Raw genomic sequence first — 25,380 nt, forward strand, 5'->3', positions numbered from 1 at the left:
ATGATACTACTTAGACAAGGCATTTCAGCAGATGTAACTCGTGTTCGTGGAACTTTTCAGTGTAATGTTGAGAAATCTGTGCCGGGCACTATCATCCCCAGACCTGTGTCGGTCAGCCTGATACAGTAGATAAACTAGTTCGACTGCATTTTGGGTAGTTGTTTTGGTTTCTGCTTGATAATCAATCATGTGATGCAGTTTTCATAGGAAGATCACATCTCATTCCAATTAAAGAATCGATAGGAAACAGAATTAAACATTGTATTTCTCTGGATGGTATAGCGGCATTGATCAGTTTTTGGTTACTAATCTTTTTTTTTTTTTTTTTTACATTAACTAGTGTTGCTCTGTACACCTGGGAGTGTTTAACATGAATAACTAAGTTGTGATTTCAGTTTTTCATTGTGACTTTAGTGCATGTTTTATACCAGGAAGAAAACCTCATTATAAAGGTGAAGTAGTATAAAAAGGAAAATACTTTCCACCCAGAGGTTTCATTGTTAGGTCTTCATTATATCATCCCTAAGGAGTTTCCAGAAGTGGTGGAAGGTGGCAGGAGGGGGTGTGTGTGAAAGAGTCAGGATTTCATGCCCCTGTTTGTGTCCCAGATCTTTTAGGTTCTCTGCTTCCTCTTTTTACTTTTTGTTTTTTCTTTTTTTTTTTTTTGGTTGGTGGTGGTATTTTTTTTTCAAGTGCATCCCCTTGCATCTTTCGGAAGTGGTGACAAAGAGCAGCCCCATTATATTGGGTTTGGATAAGCTGCTCGTTGACACACGGGAATGACAGCCATCCAAGGAATGAAAATTTGGTCACAAGTCTGTTTCTTTGACCAGAGCGAACGTGCAGATTTCTTTGTAAGCCAAGAGTCCATAACTCTGTCAAGTTTCTCTCTGTCCCCAGCCCTACCAATAGATGTGCCACAGGCAGGAATGGTTTCCAGGAAACCAGCTTGGACAATGATGCCTTATTTGATCAGCCCCTGGTGCAAGGAAAAATAAGTCGGGTCACTCTTGCATACGCCACCAACGCTTTTGCCATTGTCTCAGGAGAGGTAGCATCTGTCACTTTGCCCAGGTGTGCCGTGTTCGTAACCTGCTGAGTGAGTCTAGGGCCCAGGGAACACTGAGACGAGCCAAGAAGAGGTTTAGAAGCTTGGCCTTCTATTCCAGGTGATGGCTCGCTCCTCCTTTAATGGTGTAAAAGAGGTCACCAGCTGGTGGACTACATATTGCCAACAGATTGATTTACTTTATGGTTCATGTTGTTGCGGTGGGGGAAGGGAGGACTAAAAGCAAGCAAACAAACACATGAAACTGGCGAGATTTTGTATCAACTTCAGGTGTTTTCCATTCTCTCCAAAAAACCTAAAGATCATGCTACATTCTACTCAGGTTTCCCTAAGGTCACAATCGGTGGCAATGGAGACGTGGCCACCCCCTCCCCACGGGCTCTCCTGCTCTGGGGTGTCCCCACTCCCCATCACCTGCTGCCACCCTTCCAGTGTGGGTGGCCAATGCTGGTGGCCATTGGTCATCATGCCTTTCCCACCTGGCCCATTCGACTCCTTTATATTACCTGCTGGCTCCATAGCCTTTTGAGTTTATGACTTCCTGAAACACATAGCTGTGGGCTGACCACATTCCTCGAAACCCCCACCAAATGTGAGGTTCCATCCCTTACCCCTGAGCTAAGCACAGCCCGGTAGCTGATGGCACAAGCTCTCGCCCGGGTTCAGCTACCCATGTTTAAGTCTTGAATCCAGCGTTGACTACCTGTGGGGCACTGGGGCACCTTCCTCAACCTCTCTGAGCCTGTTTGCCTCATCCACGAAATGGAAGGATTGACTGTAGCTGCCTTGAGAGGCGTTCTGTGAGTTTGAGGAGTTAATACAGGCCAAGCTGGGTGGAGGCATCTCATTACTAATAATCAGCCTCTCTGACTACTTTTAGCTCATCAGGTGGCTAAATGGAGCTCTGAGCCCTTGAAAGGAAGTGTCCTTGCTGATAGAATTTCCATCCTCCCCCCCCCCAAAAAAAAATAGACAACACAGTTTCACTGGGACTGATTATTGAGCATGTCTCTGCTTGTATTGTAGGGGGAAAGAATATTTGTATATTTTAGCATGCAGACTTTAAGTACTTTTTTTTTTTCTCCTCCCCATTCTCTGGTTTCAGTTACTTATTTAACCCTTGCTTGAAAAGTACCCTCCTAAGGCCCATCCTGCCAGCTTCCACATTTGGGTACATTCTAGGGAGCATGTACTCGGTCGCTGCTGCGTGTTTCATGGATTGTTCATGTTAGTAATCTAGAAAAAGCACTGATTCTGAATATTTCTGTGTTTTATTTCTCTTACCCAACTTGGTTCTCAAGTAGGAGGCTCTCAAATTAGGCGGGCCTTAATTGGATACATTGTTATATTTTTGTTGGTTTTAGAAAATACTGCTGGGAAATGTACCTACCCCTCCATGTGTTGAGATTTCTGTACCATTAAAGTCAGCTGCTAATATAGTAACTCAACCTACCTGCGCAAGAAATGCCACCAGTGCTCACCTCCCTCCTCTCACCTCAGCCAAATGTTAGGGCTCTGACAGTCATACAGATTAGCGGTGTATTAAATAAGAACTGCCATCTATATTTAACTGATACATAAGAATTAATTAGCTCTCATGAGACGGTTTTTTCAAAGTTCTTGCATGATTCTGGGACAGATGTATCTTTCTTTTTTATAAAGAACTAGGATAATTTAAGCATCTATTTATTCCCTTTGTTTTCAGTGCCAGGCCTTTTCCTTCTTTTTTTTTTTTTTTTTTTTTTATTAGGGAGGGTACTTTTTAAAATGTGACCCCAGAGAGCCAGTGATTTTGTGTGATTCACAAATGTAAAATCCTTCTGCGGTAATTGCTATCGGAAGGCAGTACTGGTCAGCTATTACTCGTTCCTAGCTTTTTCTTTTTCCCCTAAATTAAGTAGTACTTGTTTTGACTTATATTCATTGTTTTCTGTTTCTGTAGAAGGTTTTTAAAAATACTGTTGTAAGATTATGTAATATTTAACCTCGGACTTGATTTCTTTAAAAAAGGGATTCATCCTCCTCTGCACGTGTAACCCTTTAAAACTGCCCCAGGGATGAGATCTAGAACAAGGTGGTGAGGGGTAGGGTCTCCCAGAGAGAGCTGTCCCAAGTCGAGAGACGTGGCTTAGAGTTGTTTGGATAAGGCAAAGATTCTAGAGGGATTCGGGGTTTTAGCTCTCCCTGGTCCATCTTCCCACAACCCAGGCGTGTCTCCGACACCACGTTGGACAGACCACCATCCAACCTGTGTGTGGACACTCCCAGGGATTAGTCCACTGTGTTAGGGGGCAGTTCAGGACACTGAAGGATACCTCTAAACACAACAGTCATTTCCTATATGAAAATGGATTCAGCCTTCTGTCGTCTAGCTATTCTCCTTGGACCTTCAGCGAGTAAACCTGTTCCTCATTTCAAGAAATGTCCTTTGTGAACAGCATATCCACCTCAGGACATTCTCCTTGAGGTTGAAACCCCTCCCTTTGCGCTCTGAGTGATATCTAGACGTTCGCCATTCTGGTCCCCTTCCTTGGGCACATCCTGCTTTCTCAGTGTCCCCCTGAACATACGGCACCCCGAATCCCAGAGGTATTCTGATGGCTAAGTACAGGGTGGCTAGCTTCCTTGGGCTGGAAACCAGTATTCTGTTACCATGACTCAAGAGTGTAGTAACGTTTTCCAGCAACTCTGACACAGACTTAACCTTTATGGAACATGGGACTTGTTGAAAAGCTTCCATTCCCCCAAAACATGCAGAAAGCTCTTTTGTCGCTCGATGCTGCCAAGGTTAGCCTTTAAGTAAGCATTTGATTTTTTTTTTTTGAACCTTTATCTACTGACTTCATTCTTTCCCCGGTCAGTTCTGTTTAACTGATTCATGTCTCAACTTTCTAGTCTACCGTTATAACTTAATTTTTAGGCCTTTAAAAAAAAAAAAATGGTTCCTTGTCTAGGTCTTTTTCTTTTTTTTTTTTGGTCCACAGAAGATTTGTTATAAGCTGTTGTTGAGAAACTTCTAAAGGGCAAAGGACAGTCTCCTGTGCCCCCTGAAAAACCACTTCAGGTTGACAGGAATATAGTAACCAGTAATACCTAAAGTTGATCAACGGTCTGCGAACTCACATGACGGTGCCATCATGTCATGCACATTCATCTCTCCTTTGTCAAGGCTAAAACCAAGAGATACCACATTTGTGACCTTCCAGTCTGTCCACCTAGAAACCCCACCGAAAGGATGAAATGAGGTTAGCCTGCCAAGGCTTTATCCAGGAGACCCGCTACTGGTACTCAAATGATGTTATTTATCTTCCCTAAAGAGCCCCGTGGCATCTGAATAATTTCTCCTAATTTTTTTTTTTTTTTTTTTTTTTTTTTTTTTAACGGAGGGTCCACATCAAGCATAGCAGCCTCGAGTTTCCTTTTTCATTTTGACATAGGGACACCGGCACTCTTCTCGTCTTCTGACTCCATTTCTATTCTTTGTGATTTCTTAACCATGATTAGAAGCAATCCACACGCTCCTTCAGGATGTAATTAGTTTGCAACTGAAACTTGGACTCATTTGAAGTGCCTTCCTATGCTCCGTCGACTCTCCCATTGGTAGCTTTTGTTCAGCATTTATTGTGCCTTGCTTTTCAAATCTGAGCATTGTTCTCATCCCTGAAGAATCTGGAAACAGAAGATGAGGTTGTGTCATCTCACTCCCTGACCATCGTTTTGAGGACTGTAGTGCGAGCATTCCAGGAGGACTGGCCCTGCTGTCTGCCAACAGTTGGGACTTCAGGTCCAGCTTTGAGGCTGGATGGAGGGAAGCAGTGGGCGAGGCAGGAAATATCTGTCTGGCCAGTCTGATTGGTGGATGAAACCCTGGCCCATGGTGAGAAGTAGGGGCAGGGCTGGTGACCGCTGGGCTCCTTCCTCCCTGACAGTCTTGAGGCTCTGCCGTCCTCCCTGAACAGGAACTGTCCTCTTCTTGCTGTGAATTTTAAGAAGCCTTGGTTGACATGTCTGAGAATGGTGGAAAGCCTTGGCTTGTTCCGAGTTTTAGCTGTCCTCCGTTGTAGAAAATCATCCATTCATCCTGGAAATATTTATGGCATTCCTCCCTTATTTGCAGCCCTGTACTGCAGAATAGGGCCAGAGGGTAAAGAAAAAACAACAAAAACGAAACAAAACAAAAAAACCCTCAAAGTACTTACCCCACTGGCTCACCATACATGTGTTGGAGGACATAGTCTTCCTACCACATGGTCTTCCTTCCAACCGGTGACCGACCAGGGGAATTTAGGGAAGGGAGGGATCACGTGAGCTCATTATAGGAGGACACAATGACGTTATCTCGTGTTTAGGGTCACTTAGGAAGAAAAAAAATACGATCATTATAAAGACATTTACCCTGGGAAAGGAGAGGTACCATTTCATCTTATTCCATTACATTTTAGCACCTTTCCAATACATTTTAACACCTTTCCGCAGAAAGACTGGGTAGACCTCCAACCTTAGGACAAAGTGTCCTCGTTTACCTCCTGTACACCCCAAAGTCACTGGTAGCATTTCCCTCTATTTGAGGAAGGCCGAGCTGCTGTCTTTGAAGGTCTACATCACATCAGTCCATTCTCCAGAAGGGATGGGCTCCTGTTAAAATGTTGCCTTGTTCCAGGGTTTCCTCTCAAGTGCTTGACCTGAAGTGCATTATTTACTGGGGGGGGGAGGGGTAGGGAGAGGGGCTCTCCCGCATTGATCACCATCTGGAGGCTTCGATCCAGGGTGGACTATCCATACCACTGTTCCTCCTGCCCCTCCAAAATGGATTTGTAGTAACAGAGATGTTTAAAACCAAACCAAGGGCGCCTGGGTGGCTCAGTCGTTAAGCGTCTGCCCTTGGTTCAGGTCATGATCGCAGGGTCCTGGGATCGAGCCCCGCATCGGGCTCCCTGCTCCGCGGGAAGCCTCCTCCTCCCTCTCCCACTCCCCCTGCTTGGGTTCCCTCTCTCGCTGTGCCTCTCTGTCAAATAAATAAATAAAATCTTAAAAAAAAATAAATAAAACCAAACCAAATCCACATCACTCTATTCTTCCTTGAACTCTTTTTTAATTGTTGTTTTGGTATTTTGTACCCTTTTTCTTCCCACGCCTAAGGTGATCAGATAGCTGGCTTGGGTAGGTCTGTCCCCATGTACTCCTTACCTGAATCATTCAAAATTATTCTGCCAGGATCTCTTTTGTTCCGAGTCTTGCATCCCTTGTGATCTCCAATCTTCATTAGTGTCAGCTCACAGAACCTTGCTCATCGTTCTCCGAATTATTTACATCCTGCTCTATGAACTAAGATAGTATTTCTTGTTGCCACGTTTCTCTTCCTCCGTCGCTGCAGGTCCTGAGACACTGTGGGCTGTTTTTCCTCTGTGTCCTCGTGGTTACCATGATCACAAACCCAGCGTCCCAAAGGCACAGTAGAAAAAGCATTCCTGCCCCCATGCCTTATTCCCGATATGCACTCAGATACCAAGTTCCCTCGCCACACGCACGAGCATCTGTCCTGGCCACCCTGGCTTCCGTGTGGCCCCACACGCTTCTGCAGAAGCCCTCCCCGTGGCTGGCCTGACCTGCTGCCTGTGTCCCCTGCCTCCCGTCTGCTCCTCGTCCTGCCTCTCTGGGGTGTGTGTCTGATCCTGGCTCCCTGGTAACGTTGCACGGCTTCCCTTTGCCTGCTGGACGATGATGATGATGATGATGATGATGATCCAACTTCTTAGCGTGGGAAAGGTAGTCTTCCATAGTCCGGCCTTGACGACCTTCCCAACTTCGCCTTCCATCATGTCCCTTCCTATTCTCCCTCTTCTTTCAGACATTCCAGCTCATTTTCTTTTTCCCTACCTCTCCTCTCTTCCCGGTGTGTGCTTTCCCCCCCCCCCCCCCCCCCCGCTCCCCCCCCCCCCCCCCCCCCCGCCATGCCTCGAGCCCTCCTAAGAGCCAGCAGTGGCTCCAGGAAGGGATTTTTCTAGGCAGCCCCACGTAGGCGCTGCGTGCCAGGGGGTGCTGTCCTCACCTGAAGTAAGGTCTGGATGAGAGGGCAGTTTCTCCTGCAACATCTCACGCCCCGTATCTGCTTTATTTGCCACTGCACAAAGGGACAATAGTGTAACAGGCTCAGGATGGCTCAACTGAAGCGGCTTCCCTGGAGGCCCGTGGAAGGGCCAGAGACCTCGGGTGGTGGCTCCTGGTCCTTTCCCGTTCCAGGGACTTGCAAAGACTAGAGGGCTGGGAGGCAGAGCCAGCTAGCTGGGTGGTGTCCTCTGGAGTGCCCTCCCTATGCTGGCTGCCTCCACATCGTGTGCTCCAGCTCTCGAGGTAAGTCGTAGGGGCTAGGCTCGGACAGGGACAGGTCACAGCTACTCTGGTGAGGTCACGCCCCTCCCCGCCCCTCCCCGCCCCTCCCCGCCCCTCCCCAGCCAGTGCTGCCTGACTTGCACTGCTTCTGGGCAGTGGATGGCACCGGAGCCCTAATGCTCCCCTAGAACAGGCGCAGAGGGAAAGGGCATCAGCATAAGAGGCATTGACGTGTTTAAAAGAAGCGGGAAAAGTCTCAGAGACGTGAGGAAATACAGGAAATCGTTTTTTGGGGTTTTCCCCCCATTTCCGGAGAACTGTGTGTTTTTTCCGAGTGTGGTTCCACCCAGAACCTCACGTGGTCTTCCCCCAAATCCCCCGAGTAGGCGAGGCAGGTGGGTGAGCGGGGTGAGGCTTGGAAAAGTGAAATGCCTTCCCCCAAGGTCACCCAACGTGGCAGGAAGAGCTGGGCTGGGACTCGAACCCAGGTCTTCTGACGCCGGTGTTCTTTCTACTCTACCACAGGTGTAACGTGGAGAAGGTGCCCGGTAATTCTCAGTTGGAAATAGAAGGAAACAGGTCAGGATGCGTCTTGTATCCCCTTGTCTCTGAATACAGGTATCCCTTGGCGCAGCACACAGACCGACTCCGAAGGAGCCGGCAGCCCCTTTCTCCGCGTGACCGCCCTCCCTCCCCGACGGCCCCTGCTCGGGGTGGGGGATGGAGGCGCACGGATCCTCTAAAACATCCTCCAGGGCTTGCGAAGGTGTCTGCGCGCGCTTCAGTTTGGGTGCGCCCGCGTTTCTAAGTGCCCTTCCTCCTCCCTGCCGCACCTCGGAGACGGGCTTCTGTGGCTTCCCCCTCCCACGCGCTTCTGTCTTAACACCCGCGGGCCTCCTCCCCTGGGGCTGCCTCGGTGTGGAAGCTTCCCGAAGGGCGCCGGTGGCGGTGGCGCTGCTGCAGGGCGCGGAGAAAGGCGCGTGCTGGAGCCAACGGGCCTTGTGCAGAGCGTCGGCGCCCCGGGTGGGCTGCTGGCCTCACCTGCACCTCGCCTGCCCCGTGGTCCTGAGCGTCCCGAGCCAGGTCGTGTGACCTTTGTGTGCTTTTGCTTCTGGGGGTGGAAAGCACAAATGCTTTCCGCCTCGAGATTTCGGGAGAAGGAGGTGATGTTGGTCGCGTGGGAGAGGGCGGATGTGCAAGACTTCCCAGGGTTAGGAGCTACTAGTCCTAAACGGAAGACTTTTTTTCTTTCAGTCAGCCTGAACTTAAAAAAAAAAAAAAAAAAAAAAATGATAACACTTGACTATCCCTCTTCCATTTGTGTCGGTTGACCCAGTGACATCGTTTACAGCATTTTTTTCCTCACTAGCGTAGGAACCAGCTTAGGGCGAGGAGGAAGAGGCGTTGAAGCTTCTTTTCCAGAATGAATACCCATCCTCAGTGGCGCATCTAAGGCAATGAAACGTGGGAATGATTTGGGCCTACCCGTGTCTGTGTGGGGATGGGACTGTTGTGCAAGATGGTTGATTTTTTTGTTTTTCTTTTTTGATAATTCCTATTGGTGTTGAGGAAACAGGGTTCAGCCCTGGAAGCCAGACACTCTAACCGTGGTGTTCACTGCGGGGACGTCAAGAATTGTGTTTCGTTCTTGGCATCATGAGACCGAACTCATCTGGATTTACAAATAACTGTGACATAAATTATGATTATTACTTTGGCCACTTTAAATAAGGAAGCAACTTGGATAACAGCTTCCACCACCCTACCTCTGCCCATCCCAACACGGAAAGGAGGCTTTATGGTCTAAATGGGGTGACGTGGCTAAACGCCCAACCCGGTAAACAAGGACAGACATAAGCTCCTCCCCCCTTCCATCAAAATGGTCATGTGACCATGAAAAGTGGATGAATCGCAACTTTAAAGAGTATTGCAAGCCTTCCGGGTCATGCCCGGGCTTTTCCTGGAGGTGATAGGGCTATATGTAGCTGGGATCTGGATACATGTATTTTTACACAGGACACATTTAAATTATGATTTACAGAGCCATAGCAAGGGGTTTTGAAACTTCCTCTGTCCGGGCTCTGGAGGCTTTCTCGTCCCTTACTGGCATGTACGCTGCTTTTTTCCATACACCCAAGTTTATGATGTGTGTTGTTCAGAGTTTGTATTAGGATGAACAGAATTTGAAAGTTCTTTTTTCATGTGTTCAGAAGCACTGGCCGTTTTCTGTGCTAGTCTCTGTGCGAGTACTGAGAATGGGGTAGAAATGAATCCAGTGGAACGCCTTAAAGCGTAGTTGGCAGGAGCTACGAAGGAAGAACACATACCGGGTATGAGTACATCGTGTATGGGGACGGAGGGGAGGGGAGGGTCGCAAGGAGCGGCGAAGGCGTCGGGTCTAATCGTGCACAGAGTGGGGACCCCCAAGTAGACTGCAGGGGTGGAGGACAGGGCAGAGGCACTCAGTCCCCTGTGCATGGGCCACCATGTGTTAGGGAAAAGCGGGACCCTCTACAGACCATGTGGATCCCAGTAGGACTGGACCCCGCAAGGAAGGGAAGGGGGCAAAGCGTGGGACAAGGTGGTGGGTGTGAGGACAGAGGTGGCTTCCCAGACGTGTGACTGACAAGACCCCAGAGCAGACCGGACGGGAGAGAGAACCTACAGATCGCCCGGGGGTCTCTGCTCAGTGAATGTGGTGCCAGTCACAGGGATGCAGGTGGAAGGGCAGGCGGCATGTGTGGGTGCCACATGCGTGCACGGCTACCCTGCCTGACATCCGCCCTCCCAGGAAATCCCAATTTCTCTGCATGGCTGTAAACTGCCCTTGAGGTTGGGATTAGGTTGCTGGTATTGACTATCCCTTCAGGACTGGCCAAGGAGCTCTTTCAGATGAAATTTATTTTTAGCAATGTTGGCACCAGACATTGTGTCTTTCTTTAAATAGGGGAGGGAGGCTAGGACTATGGATCTCAGGCCCGAGCACTTTTGCATATAGTAGCTCTAATTAGCCGAGAAAGTCTCATGAAATAGTAGTGTGACCAAGTGGACACACTTGTAGAAAATCTTCGTTGGAGGTGAAGAGCCTTTCTTCCTGCATTGGATACTTGGGGCTCAGCCTCAGGGCCGACAGTTTATCTTACGTAGCTGCAGCCTGGTGAGGTCGTAGCCTCATGCATTGTCTGGGAGGGTGCTCCCCAGACTGGGGTCCTCAAACTGCAGTCCTGTAGCTTCTTGGAGATGCCCCGGTGGTGCAGTTAGAGGCTCTGAGAAGTCTGATCAAAAGTAACCTATGGAGCTTCATTCCACCCGGTGTGTCCCAAACTCCTTCGACCAACAAAACCCCCTTTTCCAGGGAGATCCATTAAAAATCCATTAAGCTTGTGTTCCGTGGAGCACACTTTGGGAAATGCCGACGTGGAGCTCAGGAGTTGCATTTTGTCCAGGGAGAATTTGCTCAGGGAAATGTGGATTTCGGTACTTTATTTTTTCCCTCATGACAAATACTACTACTTCTCACACGTTTAGTAGAAAAGGCTACCTGGACTCCTGGTGACTTGACACTTATTTATGATGCTCCGCCAATTATACCCACATAAAGCAATGGGCAGCCCAGAGATAAACTTAGCCTGTCTGCTTTCCAAGGCGCAGAAGGCCTCCTGAGGCTTCCCGGGTCAGTCTGGCCTGGGAAGAGCAGGGTCTCTGCCTCTCAGAGCTGCAGACCAAAACCAGCACAAATGACCTCTCTCTGCGGGAGGAGGAGGAGTCCCAGCTGGATAACAAGGCGGGTTTTCTTACGGGCTGATAGAACTGTCTTTAAAGCCACTCCATAAGCATTTTAATAAAAAACGGATTGCTCTGAAAGATGGCAGTTACTGGGCATATATGTTCTTGCATAGTCATGGGGAAAAATTCTGCCTCCTTCCTTAGAATCACCCGTCCTACATCTTCCTTAGGAATTTGCTAAAAGAGCAACTCAGGACAGAGCAGCCCTCCGGGGCCCCCTTTCACCCACCCCTCTAACAAAGTGACGCATGGGACTTGAGGCTCAGGTGGAGAGGCATTTGATTTTGTTTGCCTGTGACAGTTTTGTGCTTTTGAGTTTGGTCACATTTCAGCCAAAAGCTTTGAAGTGTTTTTACCGTGACGAAGTAGAGACACAGGGTCGGATCCAAGAATGAAATACTCGGGAAGGGAAGGTGCGTCCTTGCCTTTTGAAAGGAGGGCTTTCTCTGAGTGCTGTCCAAGTCTTCAGGATGACATGACCTAGACTGGTGAAGTAGCTGACCAAGGTCACACAGGTGGACAGGTGTGCAGTTAGGATTCGATACTTCTATCTGCTCTTAAGAAATGTCAGGTGAGAAAAAAGGGGAAGCAACCAGACATCCTGGGTCAGTATTTCTAAAAGAGTCAAGGGATAGGTGATAGATCTCAAAGTTTCCTCAAAATGCTTGTCTAAGCAAAGAAATCATATTCTCAGAATCCCACAGGCACCTTTGATTTGTAGTAGTAAGTTTGAGGAGAGAAAGCTGAAGAAATAAATAGGAACTTAACAGTATAGTAGATTCTAATGATTGTGATACATTATAAATTTGATGCAATTATTCTATTTATTTGGCTTTATTATGGTAGAATTAAAAGGTGCCAGTTGGTGAAATGTCGTACGTATGGTGATGTAAATAAAAGTTGGTCATATGCCCCTTAGATCTCATTTCCCCAGAAAAAAATTTGATTAGATTTTTGACTTAGAGCATGTTTTCAAAGAAGGTAACCCAGTGAAAGTGTTTTGAGACCTACTTTATTTATGGATGATGATATGGTTACAAATTACATTAGAGTGTAAATCCTCCTTCTGTTGAATCAGAGTGCGTTGTTGTGAATATTTATTTATGCTTTGGCATATCTCCTTGTGGTCCTTAGTTTATGACTTTTTAAAAACCCAGTTGCAGCTGTACTGCATTTACAGTTTGATATCCTGTGCTATTTTATTTATTTACTTATTTTTACTGAAGGTCCTAACAAGGATTTCTCCCTTCTTCAAGGCATCATCTTTGAATTCGTAATTTCAGACTCTCTAGCATTCTATTGTCCTTTCCCCAGCACACGTTCTGGATGGTTTCAGTTAGTTATTCTAAATAACGCTGTGCTGAACATCATTCATGTATGTATGTGTCTGTTACATGGACGTACTTATATTACACACGTGTTATTGGCCTAGAGTGGATCGCCAAAAATAGAACCACGCAGCAGGGTATAAACCTTTGCTGCTTTTCTTACTGAGCTGACTGAGCCTTTTATCAACTGCTAACATTGGGGCACTTACCTTGCATTAACCTGATGTAACCTTATTTTTGTTGACACCTCAGGCACATCCTGTATCTACACTCCCGACACAACCCTTGGGGTGATTTTTACCCACCACCACTTCCCCTGCCAAAGGCAAGCTTACCCCAATCGCATTCTGTTTTGCCATAACCTCCCATATTCTTCAGGTTTCCAAGCTTGTTAGGAATTATCGATCCAATTATCGATCAATACTCAGTAAGACTCAGGTGAGAGATCTCAGTAGCGAACACGGAGCGCGGGTGCTTCTCACACCTGTTTCGTGCCTAGCTCGGGTCTCTGGGGGCTCTCTGGGGGAAGTGGGGTGCTGCTGTGTTTCAGGTACATTTTTAAGTGGTTTGTATGAAACCTCACCAGAATCTGACCCTGAAAAGCAACAGCATGCTTTCACCTACTGCCCTCCAATGTTGACCCAGTTTTTTAAAGTTTTCATCCCAAAAGATTTCCTGTGTTTGATTCCTTATTGTAGTAACTTTTTTTTTTTTGTAAAATCCTTCCAACCCCAGGTGGGTGTTCTAAATCATGACATCATTGTTTTGCGTTTTTTTTTTTTTTTTATGGAGGCAAGATAGGTTTTATTACGTGTATACATAGGTCTATTTCAGTGTTAGCTAAATTCTTTTTTTCAGAAGTATCCATTATCCATGCTTGTCAACAGATCAGCCTGGGCCGGTAAAAAGAAAATCCTAAAACAAACAAAAACCAAAAACCTCTCACCCAATACCTTATCTTCTTGGTTTGGGTTACAGAAAAGGCAGAATAGCCAGCATTTTAAAGGATTAGGTCTCTCAGCACTTCCGTCTTCTGCCATACCTGAAATGTAATCAAAGGGAAAGCTGATGTTCATGTGACATTCTTCATGTATGCTGTCACCATTTTAGAATCCCAGGAGTACAGATGTGAAAGTTGTGTGTGTCCTTTGGTTTGCGGAAGTAAGGGGAGAGAAGTAGGTTCCCAAACGAAGCCCAGCAAAGTAAACCTCACCTGTGTGCCTGCATATCCATGTGTATGCACACACACATACGAACAGTACATTTGGGGTTTGCAAACCACTGTTCCCACAGTGACACGGGGGGCCCTTCCATCTCACACACCCTGACATTGGGGCCACATGTGTCTGTGTCCATTCACCTCTGTGGGCAGGAACCCCTGGTCTGCTTGGTCGACCAGCACCTGGAAACTCTCTGCAGTGAACACTGTTATTTTATATTTTAGGTTACGCTCCTCCCCCACCCAGGTTGTTCCTTATCAGGGTCACGTTTCCTGTTCTGTGATAGATCTCTGTATGAGATCGATCTGAAGTAACGTACCATCAGTGGAATCCTTTTTTGGGAGCAGGGAAGCAGGTGTCATTTCGGTCATGGAAAGCAGGACTCTTCCAGCGAACAATTTCTACTTAGAGTCCTTAAATTGTACAAGGCGACATAATGGAAAATACCTGGGGGGGGGTAGGTTAAGCATTTCAACAGAAACAGAACACCTTCTGCAAACCATTGTACAATTAGTCCATTGTTCTGGACTTAAAAAAAAAAAAAAACTTTCCAGCCCTGGGGTGAAAAAAAAAAAAAAAGCATTTGAAAAGGTATGTTGAAAAAGCCTTTGCTCAGCTTAAGTTTGAAAAAGAAATGCCAAGAATTCAAAACTCTGTCAGGCTGTTTCACTTCCTTTTTCATTTTTTTTTTTTTACCTTTAATTTAGGGGAAAAAAATAAGTTACTGTAGTGATCTTGGTAGCAAGTGGTTCTACCTTGACGCATTGTTTTTTTTTATTTGAGAGAGAGTGTGCCCACAAGTTGGGGGCAGGAGGTGGGGAGGGGCAGAGGGAGAAGCAGACTCCCTGTTGAACAGGAGCCCGACACAGGGCTCCATCCCAAGACCCTGGGGGTCATGACCTGAGCTGAAGGCAGACGCTTCACCGACCGAGACACCCCAGGCACCCCTACCTCGCTGCATTCTATAGGTCACCTAAAGCTGGATGTCCTCCTGACATTTCTGCCCAAGCTGGTCATCAGAACCACTCCTCCGACAGGGAGGGGGATGCTCTTGGCTGCATGTAAGATGTTCCCACCCGCTTTGGAAAAGAGGAAATAAAAAAAAAAATGGGTACATAGAAGAATTAAGTTCTGGGCAGGTAGTTTGATAGCAAGAATTTCTTCCCATTTTCATGGAGAATGGGTTCTTGAAGTATGGTTGGGGGCATGGAGGCTGGAAATGACTAAGCAAGTGGGGGTTGACCACAATCTTCACGGGCACACAGGAAAGAAGCTGTTGTGACGAGAAGAGTCAGGTCATCAGTATAGACTGGGTTTGTAGGGCATGAGCAGAGGAGGGCTTTGAAAGCCAAACCGAGATGTCTGTATGATGATCGCACCAGCAAACCACAAGAGGTCTTTTCCAGTAGCTTCCAGGTCTTCTGTTTGCCTCTGTCCTCAGGGAGACGGGAGAAAGGCAGCAGGACAGGAATATTGAGTCGAGTAAGCCCTTAATTTTTAAACAGTATCAACAAAATTTTGTCTTACTTTCTGAGTCTCAGAATGTTCAGCTCTCTCCTTTATGAGCACAGATAATTCTGGACCTGTCTTGTCACAGGGTCTGGAATTGCCACAACCCGACTAAGGGCAGGGACATCGGACCAAGATTGTTTGGGCCATTTTGCCCCCATTCGGAAGCGCTTTATCACATTCTTGGTGAAAACAGCTTATTTCTTATTTCACCGGTAGCACAGTTGAAACCGAGACTCTGTCCGTCACAGGTGTACAAAGCACAGATGTCCTTGTAATCCATCAAATAGAAAAATGACACCATCTGTTGGCAATGTACAAAATGACAGCGTGAAGATGTCACTGAGGGTCAGGTGTTCAATCTGAGATTACAAAGAGGTCTGACTTCCTGATTGTCGAGAAAACAGGGATAGAAATAGAAAAACTGATACCTGTAAATTGCCTTCCAGATACTCCTTTTCAAGCAGGTAAAATGTTTGTGTATATAAATCTCAGAATGCTAGGAAAAGAGACAAAGCAGAAATTGTGGCCCTATGGTGAAGGTGATAGTAAATAAACCAGTTGTTGTCACATACTCTGGTATAATTTATGGAGGTACAAATGCATCTATCAGCCCGGAAAAGGGGGGGTAGCGGTGGCCATAGGGTGGGGGACGCTCCTTGGTTCTTCCCACGGTAACCGAAAAATCCAATTCCCTATTAAACTGCACTGTTCTTAAACCCCTTGTGTGTGTCCCTGATTTTCATATTTATGAGGCTCCTATATGTATTAAAAAAATAAAGCCAAGACCCAGCATAACAGAAAAACTCGCCCATTCCTTTGACAGAGGATTTTCGGTTAATTTATGCAGGCCCCTATGCTCTTCAGCATTTTCCCCACTGGTTGCTAAGCAACCATTTGAGTTACTGCGCATGCCTTTTTTATGATAACTGTCATTATGAATATTTTTTAATTATACAACTGGGACTATGGATTAAAACAGCATATTGTCCCTCATTCTTAGCCACAGCTTCTAGCGTGCTTGCACGCTCCTGGACTCACCTTCCAGAATTTACATGGCAGGGATTTAGGCTTTTTTTTTTTTTTTTTTTTTTGGTAGGTGTGCCTTCACAAAGGAAGTAGAGACTGCATCGTAAGGGAAGGGAGATTTTTGTGAAAAATGACTCCACCATACCTCACAGGCTGCCATGGATCTGGATAGGCCAAATCAGATGTTAGAATCCTGAACCTAATGAATATCTGTTCCTGTAACCGTGCCTGCTTTCAATACTCTAAGTGATGTTAAAAGCTTACAATGCTTTAGAGACTGGTTTTCAAAGTTATAAGTCGCGAAGCATTTGCTGCTATTAAATGTGCTTTCAAATAAAGCTACCATGGGTTTGAGGGAGGGTACCGCACTAATCCCAGACACACGAGGCAACTGCACTAATAAGTTAGTTTTTTCCTGCCCAAGTGGCTCCGTACGCACACGAGTGCAGTTAGGCGATCTGAAGGGGTTCCTCTGGCAAATACTAATAAAGGTACGCATGGTTCACAGCGTGTAAAATACTCTAAAAGGAATCGGAAAAGAAAGACACACAAAGGCTTTTCATTTGAGTTTCCGGAGTATATTCTAACATACTACTTTCTAAATATACAGGGAGTTTGAAGACAAAGGAATATGGAAATAAAGCCATTGTGTTTGTTTGTTTGTTTTTTTTTACCAACTCAATTATTCATTTAAAAATGGAATTGTTGGTTGAATAGGACGTTTTAAGGATTTCTATCTAAAAACAGAGCCACGTTCACTCCGAAGGAGGAACTCACAGTGGACTTGCCGTATTCTGTGCGTGACAGACGTGGGGCTCTAATGGCATTTTAACGTGATTTCGGAGTTAGCGCAGGGAGCATTCATCTCCAGTACACTTGTGGGATTTTTCTTGATTTAAAGGGCCCCGCGTCTGTAGGCCGGGGGATGCCGTTTGCTTTTTGGATATTTTCTGACATAAACGCCTTCCTTGGTAACGTATGACTGGATCTGTGTCTGTTTCTCCCACCCTTACAGTTCAGGGCGGCAGCTCAGTGAAGTCTTCATTCAGTTACCTTCAAGGAAAGAATTGCCAGAATATTATGAATTAATTAGGAAGCCGGTGGATTTCAAAAAAATAAAGGTAGATATTTTGTTTACGCACTTGATAAAAAAAAAAAAAGGGTGAAGCCGTTGAAATGACGACACTCAGGACTGGGTAGTGGCGTCCTGCCTGAGCACCATGGACAACCCCTCCCCCCCCCCCCCCACCGCCCCCCATCTAGGGCTCGTCACCAAAATGGCGGGGAGATCCTTGGGCCTTTCCGTGTATTTAGTTATGTGGAGAGCTCATAATGTAACCTGCGTTTTATTTAAGAAGTTTCAGACTCCTCCCCCCATCCTTTTGCTGTTCTTCTGTCCCATGCTGTGCTGCTCCTTCCCCTACCTGCGGGAGGGTGGGCTCTCTGAATGGTGCCCCCTGGAGTTGTTGATTCCCATATCCCGGGCAGCGCTATCTGCTGTGAAGACAAAGGGAACATCAAATCAGGCTTTTTCTTTTTTCTTTTTTTTTTTTTTTTTTCCAGGTATTATTATTTTTATCCCCCCCCCCCCCCCCCGTTCTTTCCTCTGTTTTATCCAAAATTTGCATTAGGAAAGAATTCGTAATCACAAGTACCGGAGCCTGGGTGACCTGGAGAAGGATGTCATGCTTCTCTGTCACAATGCTCAGACGTTCAACTTGGAGGGATCCCAGGTATGTCTTCAGTTGTTTGAACAAATGTAGAACCTAACCTGTGCTTCTGCACTTTTAAGTGATTCCATTTTTCTGCTGTTTGAATCATTGCCTCTCCCCCAGGGGAGAATCAAAAATAAGAAAAGCCTCCGTCGTATGCTAGCGTGTAAGTAAATTGAGGCTTTGGCACTTCCAAATTAAGGCCAGCCTCTGGACCAGAGCTGTGCTAGTGCTAGCTCCTATTTGTGCTTTCCTTCAAGGCTTGGCTTCTAATTAGAGGAGGAATTCCAGGAAGGCACTTAGCGTAATGCTTAAAGGCTAGAGGTACAGTTTTTGCTTTTGTCGAGACTGTGTATTTGATTATATTCACCTTCGTTTTTCTGACCGTAACCTTGCATCAGGAAGTGAAGCTACTGTGATTTAAAGCCAAACAAAACAAAATATACCTCTAGAGAAAAAAAGACCCGCTATCTCTTAATTGCTTACAGAAAATGCTTATCGAGCCAACTGTAATAAAGAACTCCCCTTGTCTGCTGGGCATAAGTGACACTCAATTGATGAGAATGGGAGGGTACTCTCACTTCAGTTACACCCGAGTTCCAGGCCCCTTTTGTAGGCACCCCTTTTTGCCCCGTCTGTATTTCCAGCCCAATGCTCTTGTGTCATGAAGAAGGAAGGAGAGGTCCATGTGTCTGCCACCCAGTATCAATGTCAAGCCACCAGTAAGTTCCTTAAGCTTCTCTCCGGATCTTACTCTTTTCCCCCACCCTCCTGTCCATTCCAGTCGTTAAACTGGAGAACATGAGAATCCTCGCATGGGTCTTTTCTGAAAAGACAGTACGTTTCCAGTTCACAGTGGTGTTCCCTTGGTCGAAACACTAGTTCTCGAAAGCACGCCTTCTGTATGCGAGACACTCTTGAAAGAATGCTGAAAGGAAAGCCAAGACCTCGAGGGAAGACAAGAGTCAACGAGGGTACCTTCTGCGAATGACCGCTTGCAGGCCCCGGATAGATTTGGGGGGATCTTCGTAACCTACTCCCAGCCCCTCCCCGTGCCACAGCCTCACTTTCTGCCCACGCCCCGCCTCGCACGGGAAGTAGAGTCACAAATGGCCTCTTAACTGGCTTCCTTCTCAGTTCATCCCGGGCACTAGTTGCTGTCTCTCTCTCTCTCTCTCACTGCTCTTGCCCATCTACTACCCACCATGTGCTCTTAGGTTCTAGAACAAGCTTTGTCTCTATAGGCCGCTTTCCAAAGTCATACCCTACCCTGGCGCTGTAGTCTCCTCCTTCAGCTACTTCTCACCCGAAACAGTTCATGGTCCAATCACACTTGGCCCCATGAACACCTGCTTCCCCAGATACACATGCTGTTGCAAGAAACAGGACAGAGAGAGCCTGCAGACCCTTTATATGGTCACAAGACAGCAACAGCTGGCCTAACGCAGTCCACCGTCATCGCCAGGAAATTGACCTCAGCGCAGTGCCAGATGCATGCGCTTCGTCTCCTTCCCTAAAAAGCCCCCCTCCTTTCTCAGCCCTGATGGACTCCTCCTCCTCACCTCCTCAGCCCTGATGGACTCCTTACTATCCAGCTGAATTTTGATTTCTGGCAAATTCTGCCCCGGCAGCCCCATCCCAGGACCCCTCCCCACCCTCTGTCCTCCTTGCACTATGTCCTGTGGTGCTCACTCCAGGGTGTCCCGTCACCTTCACGAGCGTGTGGCTCCTCTTTACAATAAAGACTCTGTTCTAGAGCTAGGGCCATTGTTTCCCATGGTTTTTTATTTGTTGACACACCTAAAATGTATCCTTTTCACCATTTTTAAGGGTGCAGTTCAATATTAAGTATGTTTTCTTTATTGTGCAACAGATTTGCAGAATGCTTTCACCTGATAAAGCTGAAACTCTCTACCCATGAAACACCTCCCGCTTGACTGCTCCCCCACCCCCGTCCCTGGGAACCTATGAATTTGAGTACTTTAGATACTTCATAGAAGTGAATCAGACAGTATTTGTCATCTTGTGACTGGCTTCTGTTACTCAGCATAATGTCCTCAAGGTTCATCCTTGTTGTAGCAGGTGAAAGGATTTCTCCTTTTTTAAGGCTGAAGAATTCATTTTCTCTATATACTGCATTTTGTTCCTCTATCCGTGGACCCCGGGTTTGCTTCCACTCTTGGCTATTAAGAATAAATAAATAACGGTGCTGTAAACATGGGTGTGCAAATCTCCCTTGGAGACCTTGTTCTCCATTCTTTTGGGTATATATCCAGAGGCAGGATTGCTGGATCATATAGTAACTTCTATTTTTAATTCTTTGAGAAAAGGGACCATTTTTGAACTTGAGATCTTAGCAAGTCCCGGGTCTGTGCTCAGATACGTGCAGACACCAAAAAGGAAGTATTGATTCGAGGAGTAACAGCCAATGTGGATAAACCAATAATAAAGAAGAGCTGCCATTTTGTTAGGGCATTTGCATTTTAAAGGAGGTTCCTTTACCAGAGTATTTGATAGAACAACTTGAATAAGAAGTGTAGTTTTTTAAAATATTCCTTTTGTTGTCAAAAACGAGAGGCTCTCTTGCGGAAGCCCGCCCCTCTCTGAGTATACATGCCCATGCGCGTACTCATACGCGCGCGCGCGCACACACAAACTATCTCAACCACAAATGGGCTTGTTTACCAGAAGAATCAGTGTCTGTGTTTGAGCTCAGCGTTTTCCGGTGGGGTTTCCTGCAGGCTAAAAGCTAGCACTGGTGTTTGTAAGAGGATTCACGTACAGCAAAGCAGGTGTGTTCCCCGAGGAAGAGGAGAGCACGTTGCTGCTGAGCGTCTTGGGTCCTCAGGCTGCGGGTTTTAACCGGTGCCCCGTGACCCTTTAGATCTATGAAGACTCCATCGTCTTACAGTCCGTGTTTAAGAGTGCTCGGCAGAAAATCGCCAAGGAGGAGGAGAGCGAGGACGACAGCAATGAGGAAGAGGAGGAGGAGGAGGAGGAGGAGTCCGAGTCGGAGGGTAAGCCCGGGCCTCTGCTGCTTCGGCGGCTTTGCCCTTCGCCGCCTGCCGAGATGCTTCCACAGAGGCTAACAAAACAGACGTTGGAGTCCAGCAGATCTGGATGCCATTCCTTGGGCTCCCGTGTCCTTGCGTGTCCTTGCTGGGCCACCTCAGGCAGTGTACACAACCCTGCTGAAGGGCCCCTTCCTTCTCTATATAACCCAGGTACTAAAAATGCCCCCCGCGCAGGCAGGGAGCTTAGCATAGGGCCAGCCTCCTAGCGAACACTCAACTGAGTGTTGTCTTTGGAAAGTCAGCATGAAGCACATTCTCTACCAACATTGCTGTTCATTCCCCTAACTGTTGTGTAACACAGTGGACTTTTCACTTGGAGGGACTTATGGAGCGTTGATTCCTGGGCGCCACCCCCCCGCGTTTCTGATTCTGTAACCTGTGTTGGGGCTTGCCTGCATTTCCAACCCGCCCCCAGGGAATCCTGAGGCTGCTGGACCCAGGACCAAGCACACCGTGAGAGTCTGTGTCTTAGAAAATCATTGTCAAAATGAGTTGGAAACGTGGTCCATCTCAGCCATCGTGGATCAAACACGGATCCCGTCTGTATTTAAAATTTTGGTATTTTATTCATCATGGATTTTTTTTTTTTGCATTAATTTTGAGTTTTTCAAATACTGCATTAGGATATTTACCTGCCTTACCGAGTTTTGGTGCCTTCAGAAATTTTTTTAATTAAGTTTTTAATTTTAATGGCAGAATAGTTACCGTACAGTGTTATATTCGTTTCAGGTATACGACAGAGTGATTCAACAATTCTGTACATTTGTCAGTGCTCTTCAGATGAGTGCACTCCTTCATCCCTACCACGTATTTCCTCCATCCCCACTCGTAATCGTCAGTTTGTTCTCTATAGTTAAGAGTCTGTTGCTTGGTTTGTCTCTCTTTCTCCTTGGCTCATTTTTTTTTGGTGTCTTAAATTCCACCTATGAGTGGGATCATATGGTATTTGTCTTTCTCTGACTTACTTCATTTAGAGTAATATTCTAGCTCCATCCATGTTGCTGCAAATGACAAAATTTCATCTTTTATGGCTGTGTAATATTACATTGTGTGTGTGTATCACATCTTCTTAACTATTCAGAAATTTTGCACCCAAGACCTCTTCTGTCTTAGCTTCATTCCAGCCCTCGGTGAGAATCCATATGTTTACACAAGGTTAAGGCTGCCTTCAAAAGTCAGAACTTTCCTAATTAGGTCCTCACCCCATACCTCTTCTCCAAGTAATTAACCCCAGTAGTTTATGGTCTGCTACATGAAACAATACAGGCATACCTCAAATATTTTTATTAGATTTGTTCCTGATTACACACTTAGTGCAGACAACATGGAAAATATTTTTTTAAGAAACAATAATTTGTAATTCCATTACCCAGTATACATTTAGCATTTTGAGAATTTGCCTTCCAGTTTTTTTTCTCTACCTATTTTCTTCATAAAACCACAGCACACGGTTTCGTAGCCTAATTTTTCTGTATTATGAACATTTTTCCCGTAGCAGTGAGTGCCTTCAGACAGCAGTATACATTACGATTCATTAATGAGTCTAACAAAATGTATCAATCTCACTCTAAATACTGTCCGGAAAACGTCTACCCTAAATCACTGCGGACGTTGTTCAAGCATCGGATGCCTGCGTCCCACCCCCCAGCCTGGAGTGTGTGATGAGTGTCTGTCCCCACACCCACCTCTGTTCTTGGTGTCAGTCTCTGCAGTGAGTCTGCCTTTTATTAATTTGACCTTTTCCAATTCTGTACGGTTATTCCCCAGTTCTGATATCCCACCATTTGATGCATTAGGTCTACATAACGGACCTCGATGAGAGCTTTCCTTACTTGAGAGCCGTGTCTCTAATCTGCTTTCAGAGAGCTGCTTTCTTAACCCTCGAGGATCCCCTTCTCTGAGCTCTCCTGAGACGTGGTGCGTTAGCTTTCTGGGGCCACTGTCATGAACCAGCACAAACAATGACCCAAATTTCTTACCTCACAATTCCATAGGTCCTCGGGTGCTGTGGGTCTGTTTGGAGGCTGAAGGCAAGAACCCGTGTCCCATGCAGCCTCCTCACGCTGCCTCTCTTGGACCCTCTCTTCTGCCTCTTCTACTTTTTCTTTTTAAATCTTAGGGTATAAATGGCATGTTAGTTTCAGGTGCACAAATACGGATTCAATAGTTGTATATGTTGTAAAAGGATCAGCACAGTAAATCCAGTTAATAGCCATCACCACAAATAGTTACAAATGTTTTCTTTTGTTGGGAAAGTAGAAGATCTACCTGCTTAGCAACTGTCACATACCCAGTATTAACTACAGTTACTATGCTCTGCCATAAACCACTGGACTTATTTCTTACCTAGAAATCGTACCTTTTGACCCCCTTCACTCACCCTCCAACCCCCACCTCTGGCAACCAGCCTCAGGGTTGGTTTGTTTTTGTTTTATTTTTAAGAAATCACATTTAAGTAAGATCATATGGTTATTTATCTTGCTCATGTCATGTAGTATAATGCCCTCTGGGTCCATCCATGTTGCCACAAATGGCAGGATTTCATTATTTTTAAGGTTGAATAATATTCCACTACACACACACACACACACACACACACACACACACACACACACATTTTCTCTATTCACCCATCAGTGGGCACTTAGTTGTTTTCAAATCTTGACTATAAATAACGCTGCAATGAACATGGGGGTTCACACATCTTTTCTTCATGGAAATACCCACATGTGGAATTGCTGGATAATGTCTTTTTTTTATTTTTTAATCTTTGAGGACCCTCTATACTGTTTTCCATGGTGGCTGCACAAATTGACATCCCCACCAACATGGTACAAGGGTCTCCTTTTCTCCACATCCTCGCCAACACTCTTATTTCTGGTCTTTTTGATACCAGCCATTTTAACAGGTGTGAGGTGATACCTTATTGTGGTTTTGACCTCCCATTTCCCTGATGATGAGAGATGTTGAGCACCTTTTCATGTACTTGTTGGCCATCTGTACGTCTTTGGGAAAATGTCTATTCAAAATCTTGGCCCATTTTTTTAATTGGATTGTTTTGCTATTGAGTTGTAGAAGATCTTTATAGATATTGAATATTAACTCCTTAACAGAGATGATTTGCAGTTGTTTTTTTTTTCCTCCCATTCGGTAGGTTGCTTTTTTATTTTGTGGATCATTTCCATTGCTGTGCAGAAGCTTTTTCATCTGATATAGTCCCACTTGTTTTTGCTTTGGCTGGCAATGATTTTTCGGAGCGGACACCGTAAGTCCAGACCAATGTCAAGGATCTTACTGCCTGTTTTCTTCTAGGAGTTTTATGGTTTGGGGTCTTATGCTCAAGTCTTCAATCCATGTTGAAATAATTCTTGTTATGTGTAAGATAGTGATCCAGTTTCTTTTTTTTTTTTTTTTTTTTTTTTTTGGTTCGGGCTTTTTTTTTTTTCCAATACCACTTCCCGAAGAGACTGTCCCTTCACCATTGTACATTCTTGGCTCTGTTGTAAATTGACCGTTTTATTTCTGGGCTCTCTATTCCATTGATCTATGTGTCTGTTTTTAATGACAGTACTATGCTGTTTTGATTGCTACAGCTTTAGGATATAGTTTGAAATCAGTGAGTGTGGTACCTCCAGCTTCGTTCTTTCTCAAGATTGCTTTGGCTACTCTGGATCTTTTGTGGCTTCATACAAATTTTAGGGGATTGTTTCTTCAATTTCTGTGACAAATGCCATTGGAATTTTGATAGATTGCATTGAATCTACAGGTTGCTTTGTGTAGTATGGACATGTTAACAATGTTATTTCTTGCAGTTGATAGCACTAATACTTTTTTCCATTTCCCTGTATATGCTTCACTTTGTTTCATTAATGTCTGATAGCTTTCAGTTTACAGGTCTTTCACCTCTGCGGTTGAATTTATTCCTAGCTATTTTGTTCTTTGTGAGGCAACTGCAAGTAGAATAGTTTTCTTGATTTTTTTCTGAGAGCTTGTTACTTGTGTGTAGAAACACAAAAGATTTTGGCATGTTGATTTTGTATCATTCCACTGAATTCTTTGACTAGCTCTAACATATTTTGAAATCATTAGGGGAAACTCTAGGGTTTTCTATATATAATAAGATCTGCAAATAGTGACAGTTTTTCTTCTTCCTTTCCAACTTGGGTGCCTTTTCTTGTTCTTGCCTAACTGTGCAAGGTAGGACTTCCAATATTGTGTTGAATAAAAGGGGCAAGAGTGGGCATCCTTGTTTTTGAACCCGATCTTAGAGGAAAGGCTTTCAGATTTTCTTCATCGAGTATAATATTAGCCGTGGGCTTGTCA

At 45.6% G+C, this 25,380-nt stretch overlaps 1 protein-coding gene across 6 annotated transcripts in view; it reads left to right on the plus strand.

The window, feature by feature from the left end:
* The window catches only part of SMARCA2 (SWI/SNF related BAF chromatin remodeling complex subunit ATPase 2), a 169,397-nt gene that overhangs the window by 132,209 nt on the left and 11,808 nt on the right, over positions 1–25,380 (plus strand). For 5 of the 6 annotated variants that reach the window (XM_025891509.2, XM_073878124.1, XM_073878123.1 and 2 more), the window contains exons 29-32: positions 7,925–7,978; positions 17,287–17,392; positions 17,903–18,004; positions 20,868–21,000. In XM_025891509.2, the coding sequence (XP_025747294.1) occupies positions 7,925–7,978; positions 17,287–17,392; positions 17,903–18,004; positions 20,868–21,000 (395 nt within the window). The remainder of the gene's footprint in view (positions 1–7,924; positions 7,979–17,286; positions 17,393–17,902; positions 18,005–20,867; positions 21,001–25,380) is intronic. The other variant, XM_025891513.2, reaches the window with a different exon arrangement.

This window comes from Callorhinus ursinus, unplaced genomic scaffold, assembly GCF_003265705.2.
Source record: "Callorhinus ursinus isolate GAN/ISIS: 27379988/994484 unplaced genomic scaffold, GSC_fseal_2.0 scaffold28, whole genome shotgun sequence".
NCBI classification, from domain to species: Eukaryota; Metazoa; Chordata; class Mammalia; order Carnivora; family Otariidae; genus Callorhinus; species Callorhinus ursinus.